General features: G+C 41.9%; 1 protein-coding gene across 1 annotated transcript in view; it reads right to left on the bottom strand.

Moving 5' to 3' along the window:
• Positions 1–5,184: 5,184 nt before the first annotated feature.
• EXOG (endo/exonuclease (5'-3'), endonuclease G-like) overlaps positions 5,185–8,402 on the bottom strand; it is a 25,648-nt gene continuing 22,430 nt past the window's right edge. The window contains exon 5 of the mRNA XM_008567164.1: positions 5,185–6,072. Within this exon, the coding sequence (XP_008565386.1) occupies positions 5,611–6,072 (462 nt within the window). The 3' untranslated portion in view covers positions 5,185–5,610. The remainder of the gene's footprint in view (positions 6,073–8,402) is intronic.

Raw genomic sequence — 8,402 nt, 5'->3', positions numbered from 1 at the left:
GGACCTAAACATGCCTCCCCACCACACAGCACGACAGGTGTCCAAAGTGTTGGCCCAGCCATGCCAGGTGGACCCAGAGATACAGCAGACACTCCCCCTGTCCCAGAGTCACTCAGACAAACTGTGATGGAGACCCATTTCTGCACTGTGCAATCAATTTAGTGTCCTTTCTCTTTTGAAAGAAACAGAAATGAATTTAACAGAAAATATCAGAGCACATCGTCACTTGAAGCTTGTTGGGTATGTGAAGCAATACCCACGTAAAAAGAATTTTTTACCAAAGGGATCTTCCTTGTCTGTTGTCTCCTTTAATGTTTTTAACAAACACATTGAAGGCTTGTTTATCTGATCTACAATTTCAAAGCTGAGCGGCACAGCTAACATGTCAGATGGCCAAATCAGGATCATCAAGAATGTGAACTCACTTGAAGATGGGTAGGAACTATAAGATGAAATCTTAACAGTAGGGCATACAAAAAATCTCACATTTTTCTTCCAAAAATTGACTATGTAAGTGCATAACGGGAAAGTGATTTGACAGTAGATCATGTGAAAAAGACCTGGAGCAGTTAGCTGGAGTGAGTTCCACATGAACGAGTGGTATAGTGAGAAGAGTGACATGTCCCTAAAAAGAGAAGTCAATACTCCTACTCAATTCAGCATTGCTATTACCACATACTGAATGCTTTGCCCAGATGTGGCTGCCGCATCATGAGGGCATGTAAAGTCATGATGGCAAAGGGGCTGAAATCCAGGAGCACCTGAGTGTGAAATGAGATGCCCTGATGCCTTTATGAGCTTCCTATCTCGACAGGACAATTGGGTGAAAGGTGCCAGCCAGTTCTGTGTGGTCTGGAATAGCAGTTTGGGCCTGTCATTGATGGGAAGGAGATACAGGGACAGTTTCAGCTTAATTTTATGAAGCTCTACTATAAAGGAAATTGGGTACCAAAGGAATGGGAGGAAGTTCTCCCTTAGAGATATTAAGAAGCTCAAAGTCCACCTACCTGACAGAGGACCCCTGCCTAGGGAATGTGTGTGTTGGGAGAGGTGGAGGGAACGGTGTGTTCAGTAGGAAACAGAATAGTTCCAAACACTGGTTGATCATCAGAATCACCACTATTACTTTTTAAAAAATACAGATTCCAGCCCCACATCAGATCTGCTGAATCAAAATCCCAAGGGTGTGCTTAAAGAATCTGTATTTTTTTGAAGTTCACCAGGCAGATTGTTCTAGATTAAGAGACTAGACACAGTGATAAGAACCTTGATTGAAACCTGGATTTTTTTTTTTAAAAGTAAAAAAGACATTTTGGAACACCTTGGCAAATTTTAATAGGGACTGTTTATTAGATGATATTGACTCCTTGGTAATTTTCTTAGATGTAATAATATATTTTTAAAATATAGGGGAATATCCTTTTCTTAGGTAACACAAGCTGAAATATTAAAAAGTGAAGTGTCATGTCTCCAATGTTTTTTTTAAACAATGAATTACTTTTAAATGGCTCAAGAAAAAAAGAAAGCAAATGAGACAAAACATTGGTGGAGGGAACAATTATTATGCTCTTCTTTCAACTTTTCTGTAGGCTTAAAATTTCTCAAAATAAAGGTGGGAGGAAAAATTAAGCTATGAAGGTAATCTGATGTGAGCCAAACATGAGGCCCACTGGACAAGGTAACCTCTGTTGTTCTAGCCTAAGAGCCTGGAGACTATATCTGAGGCTGACTGCATTCTTCGTGCCTTATAGAACTGAATGAAGTTCTATACTGGTGGTGTCACAGTTGAAACCGAGTCTTGTGGTGTGACATTAGGCCACAGTGACCCCTAGAGGTACTCTATACACTCAGGGGCATTCCAACCCCTAGGGGCATGTTCAGGAACACGAAAGAGAAGCTCATCCCCACTGTCCCAAATTAATAGGGCCCACATCAAAACGCAGTTCATCCTGCCTGGCGCTCCCTGATGACCTGAGGGTTTGTCCCTGAAGGTGGGGCTGGACTACGAAATGGAACACTGGATCCCTGATAGACAATCTCCAAAAACGACATCCAGAAAAGCAGGCCAGATTGAGAGTCACGGCATGGAGGCAGGCAGAAGCAGGAGCCATATCTGATGCAAGGCCACCCCTGCCCAGCTCTACTAGAATGAACCAGAATGAAAATCCAGGAGGAACACAGAGGTGTGCTGGGAGGGCCCAGAAGAGGGAAGAGCACATAAGGTATATATCGCGGTGAGCAGGAAACAGAACAGCAGAGTCTGTGCTCAGAGATAGGTTCAAAGACGGGCTGCTAATGGGCAGTTTAGAATTCCTGGAGTTAATGTCAATGAGACTTACTTACTCACAAGGATGGGGCCAGGAGACACAGGTGACATGGAAATACTCAGGATCATTGCAAGTGTAGGGCTGCGGGCCAAGCCCACCTCTGCGGGAAGCCATTCCGTCAAGATCAGACTGTCTCTCCTGCTGGGCTCTAATCAAAGTCTTCAAGAAAGGATATTAGTTTTCAATTTTTTGAAGGTCAAGGTGCAAGGGCAGAAATGTTAGCAGGTATTTAAGGGGCTGACATACCAATTCTCCTAACCTTTGTGACTTGTGTAAGGTCCACCTTTGCTACATACATCAGTGAAAGAGCTTTAATCCAGAGACTGAAAAGTTTGGAGTCACACAATAAAAATGTCATTGGAGGTGAAAAAAGATTAGGGAGTAAGCTCCCTTACCCACAGATGGGGGCATCCAGCAGCAGAGCCTGCCCAGGCTGGCAGTTCCTCAGGAGCAGGCTCTCCTTCAGACCAGGGACTCTGAAGGTAATCAGAACAGAAGGCAGACTCCCAGGTTCAGCCTGAGAATTCAGCTAGACCCAGGGAGGTACCGTCTGGATGGTGAACTGCTCGGGTTTGGTTGGTAATGAGGTGTTTCTCTGCTCAGAAGGATATAAGCAATGCCGGGGAAAGGTCTGGGGATCTGCTGCATGAGTCCACAATCATCAACAGCCACACTGAGGGGGCTGAAGTAATCTGATCCAGAGAAAAATTCTAAGCTCTAACCAATATTTACATTTAAAGTTTGAGGGGATTGTACTAGTCTGTTTCTGTTGCTTATAACAAAATACCTCGAACTAGGTAATTGGTAAGAAAATGAAATTTGCTTACAGTTTCTGAGGTTAGGAAGTCCAAAGTCCAGGAAACACACCTGGTGAAGGCCTTCTTTGATGGTGGCTTCAGAAACACAGGGTATCACATTGTGAGATGGTGGAAGCAGAGAGAGAGATTCGCACGTGCTCTCCTATTAAAGCCCTCAGAACCACACCCACGAACTAGGGCATGGTCCTTATAAACTAATCACTTCTTCAAGGCTCCATCCTTCAATTACCCTAATAGGATTTCCCAACTTCAACAGTTATAGTGGCGATGAAGCTTCAATGACTTTGGGCGGCAATTCAACCCACTGCAGCGACTCTTAATGAAAGTGTCGAGACAACAATTCAATCATCATGGTTGTACACCAACAAAATTTTCACACATAAAAATGAAGACTAGCAGACCACATTTTGTATTACAAGCTCTCACCTCTATTTTTGACAATGACCAGGTAGTATCTTTCATAAGAAATAAAAACCTAAGACACTTTAATTTTTTGATCCAAAAGTCAAGATTCTCTACCATATAGGTAGATGGGAGGTAGACACCTAGAATTTATCCCACATGGCTGCCCCCTCGGGACCCTGGAGAATCACCCAGGCCCCACCATCACCTCTCCATTAAGGAGAGAAAGGAACAGATTTTTGGTCACAGTGACATTTTGGCTCTATATCCCCAAGAAAAGAACTGGCACAAATTAATGGGGAACAGTGTGATAAAACAAAATGGTATTAATCAGGCTACTGTGTTCCGACCCCCAATTTTTCTTTTTTACCCAAATAAAGGAGCAGAACAAGGTCAATCATTATCATCTTATTTTTTTTACCTTAAAGCATTGGCATTTCTGCTAGAGACAAAACAAAAGCACCAAAAATATTGTTCTTGTAATACTACTTGGAAAGACAACAGTGGTATGAGAGATTTAGACAAGTTCTTTTCTTTTTTTTTTTTTTGGCTGCTGGCCAGCATAGGGATCCAAACCCTTGACCCTGGTGTTAAAACACCACGCTCTAACCAACTGAGCTAACTAGCCAGTCTTAGACAAGTTCTTATGCCCCAAAGATATTTTACTGCCTATACTTATGACAGCCCATGAAACGACTCTGTGTAAACGCAAATTTAGAGCTCTGGCTCAGAAAAACAGCCACTATTTCCCCCAGAGATGGTAAATGCCTTCGGACCTTTAGCCGAAAGCACCATCTGCCCTATGCTACCCCGGCAGACAAATAGGCACAGAGGTAAGCGAATCATGAGCTGGTGACTCTGTGGACACATACGCTTCTTAGGTTCCTTAATCTTTAAAACAAAAAGCTCACCTGAAAAGCAAAGAACCCATCTTTTCAGCACCATCTGGTCACTAAAAGAACTGCATCCCTGGATGCAAGCAGGGGTTCCAATAAACCCACAAAGCATTGTCCTCAAACTTTCAAACACTTGCTCTATTTCTTGCTAAGGAGGTTCAAGTCAGAGAAAATTAAGGTCCCTCCAGTTAGTGTAACAGACAAGAAACCAGACCCTTCTTACCAAGCAGGCCTCAGGACCACAGATACCCATGGAAATAGGTATTTCTGAGTCAAAAGCTTCCGTGTCAGGGAAGCTTTGAATCTACCTCAGCTGTCTTTCTTCTCTTACCCCTCTGTCCCTCATACTTTGTAGGTGACTTCTCTGGAAGAGTGAACCTTGAGCAAGATACTAAGCTCTCTAAGCCTCAATTTCCTCGCAGGTAAATTGGGGATAGTGGTAGCTACCTCAGAGAGTCATTGTGAAATAATACATGTATAGCACTGAGCTTAGCACTAAGTGAGCAGAAACTGTAGTTGTTGAATGCTTCTATATAGACAGAAATAGAGGAACAGCAAGCTCATCAGAGAAGAAACAAGAAGCAAACGTAAAGTACAAGTGGACAGGATAATAATACACAGAGCATTTCCAAAAGCTATCTCAAAGACCAAAGGGGGAAAAAACATACAATATTGCGTTCTAAGAAGGTTAGGGGGAAAGTCCTAGGGGGAAAGTACAAGTGGACAGGATAATAATACACAGAGCATTTCCAAAAGCTATCTCAAAGACCAAATCAAGTCCTAGGGGGGAAAAACATACAATATTGCGTTCTAAGAAGGTTAAGCAGATACATCAAAGACAATATATGATTTGAAGGCATGAAATAAACAGTGCCTTCATGTACTATACATCCAGAGAGACACAGTGTCATCTTACAGATACAGTCTTCCTGTTAACACAAGATCAGCCTTCAATCTGCAGGTGTGACAGCTTCCTTAATAATTAGTCCGTAAGTCAGATTAAACATTGACAAAAAAAGATTGCTGATCTTTCATATTTGGGGGAGTTTTTAGTCTTAAATTTAGAATTTCATCATTTCTTTAAAGCAAAGCCACTACAATATATTCACCTGAAGAGGGCATGCCTGCTTCATTACAAATGATATCACATATCTTCTGAGACAAAAATTAGGATGGCTTTCTTGTCTGGGTTTCTGACTGCTCCTTAGCTTTGAGTTCTTCTAGTTTCTTCTCGTAGTGACTCATGAAGTACTCATCTGGTTCAATCCCTGCATTCTTCAAATTTTCCATGACCTTTTCCAGTCTGAGCACTGATCGGGCTCCCTCAATTTTTCTTGTACTCAGGTACAGAGTGAACTCCTGGAAATCCAGAAGCTTACAGGTATCCACAGAGCAGATATTCCTGATATCACTAGTTCTATCCAAATGAGGAAAAAACACTAGTCCTGACAACTTCTCTAGGTCCTGGAGGCTCACTTGGAATTCAGTTAACTGGGGTTGGAAGCCAATGGCTTCATTGGGCACCACAAAGGCCCCCAGTGCCAGCGGTTCAGAAGATACTGGGCTTCTGCGAGCCAGAATCACCTTATAAAGGTGTGAAGGTACTGCCACGTTGTCATCACCAATCACCTGAAAACAAAACAGCCATATTAGTGATGCTAATTTGTGGTAGCAGTTCTTTTTCCTGAAAAGACTTATTAGATGCATTTCTGAAACTGTACTTATAAGCTACCCGACTCCATCCCAATGAATTAAAATTCAGCTGCCAAAGATACTAAACTGAAATACAGATTCACAGAGAAGATGAGTATAAAACAGGTCAATTCTGATCACATTCTTTAAAATAATGCCACCCCTAAGGGTAGGGGGTCAGGGTCTCTGCTCTGTTTGTAGGACCAAGGACAAAGGAATGCCACGAATGAGTCCTGGGTTTTTAATGGACAAGAAAAGCTGTCATTTTCTCTCATCTCATAATCAGAACTTCTGGTGCTCTAAACACTCAAAGGTCAAAACTGCTACCTTGATTACTCTGAGCTCTAGAAACAAAAATACGGTCTATAATTCTGCTCTTGAAATGTAAAAAAGAAAAAAAATATGGCCCTAGTTTAGCAATTCACTAAGGAACTAAGCAAATAGCCTTTAGAGAAGCAGCCAGACACCACATCAACATTACTATCTCCAGTATCACCTAGACTGTGGCTCATTTTTCAATTAAATTAAGTAAATATAAATGCTATTTTCTCAGAGTTTTGCACAGTCTTGGGCCTGCTATCAAACACAAAACTTATGAATATGTTGTCAAATCAAACACTTTGAAAAGGTATCTATACAATGAAGCCAGAGCTAGGGTCAGGCCTAGAAAATATAACTTAGTTGCCTATGTAGTTTGGCTGTATTAATGAAATAACATGATTATAAAACCTTTTCGGATTCCCTTCCAATTGGCTTAAAAGCATTATCTGTTGTCGGGTAGGGGGGACTGAATAGCCATTTACTTAATGGTCCCCAATAAAATGACATAACCCAACTAATACATTCATGGTATTACTGCCCTTCCCAGACCCTTTCTTGGTAAGAGCAGGTTTTCTTTCCTGATCAGACAGCTCTGCCTGCTGCAGGAATCCCTGTTGGGAACCCAAATAAGGCAGAGGGATGAGAACTACAAAGAGTTCTTTTCTGCTTTTCCCAAGCTCCTACCTATGTGGCACACAGCCTGGGAATTCCACAGCCACCTGGTGTCTGTCACATGTGGAGGTCCCACTGCCAACACCCACTGCAGGGCTGCAGGGAAGACCCATCCCCAGGAATAACTTCTATAACCAACTATCTTTGAAGTTACTGAAAGTGGTTGGTCAGAGTGCAGTGTAGAGTGACATTTATGAAACTACACAATCGACAGACACAAAATCCCCACGCCCCCATCCCCAAAAGTCATTTATGCAGCTGGGAAAATAAACATACTCTTTCAAAGCAAAAAATATACAGATAGTGAACCCTATGGAGATCCACAATTAGCCCACGGATCACCAAAAGATGTTAATTCAATAATGCAACTCAGAGGTCCTATGCCTGGCACTACTGGAAATACAGAAAAGAATGAGCATTAAAGTAAATGCAGCTGGGGCCTGCTCTCAAGAAGCTTACCATCTAGAGGGGGAGCCAATACCTACAGCTTTCATTGCAGGCAGAATGTGGTTAGATGTCAAAACAGAGAACAAATAATAGCACTAGGCGGGTTCAGGGGAAGTTGGGGACCAGAACTGAGGGCACGGCTGCAGACGAGCCACAATTCACTAGGGGAAAAGGTGAAATGGGCTTCGAGTGTTCTAGGCACTAGTGGGAGATCCAACAGTTAAGCAAATGCTTGGTGCCACCTGATGGACATTCTCTATCACTGCAGCACAGTTCTCAGAACTGTAAGAAGCCTTTAAGACCATATTTCCTCAACTATTTTCTCTTCTCATGGACTCACTGTCTACAAACAAATGAAGTTTTCACAAGTAATTAAGTGGTCATGTCCATTTGCTACCAGGCAGAGCTTCTTATCAGGCTTGTTAAGTTCTAATCAAAAGAAAAGAAGTTTGACATTTTAAGTTCCACAGCTTTACTTCATGTAAACGTACAATTTCTATAGGTTTTAAACAACTCTCAAAGGAAGAGGACCTCCATTACCACTTTTGAGAAACCACATGGACACAGAAATTCCTAATAGGAACGACAAGGTGTGATCCTTCCACCCATGACTTTCTCACAATGTTTCAAAGAGGGGTAAAATATTATCCCTAGAAATAAGGAGAAAAGGAGAACTTAGCCACTCACTATCTCTTTTCTGATTCAGTCTGCTTTGCTTTCAGGAAGCAAACATCTTTAATCTGTCTAAAACAGACCAGTCCTATTGGGAAATTCAGAAAACCCATTGTTTCTTCTTTGAATTTAAGACTTAACTTAAAAAAAAAAAA

This window comes from Galeopterus variegatus, unplaced genomic scaffold (genome assembly GCF_000696425.1).
Source record: "Galeopterus variegatus unplaced genomic scaffold, G_variegatus-3.0.2 Scaffold300, whole genome shotgun sequence".
Lineage (NCBI taxonomy): Eukaryota > Metazoa > Chordata > Mammalia > Dermoptera > Cynocephalidae > Galeopterus > Galeopterus variegatus.
Note: the sequence above shows the minus strand (reverse complement) of the source record. Positions and strands in the feature narration are given on the sequence as shown.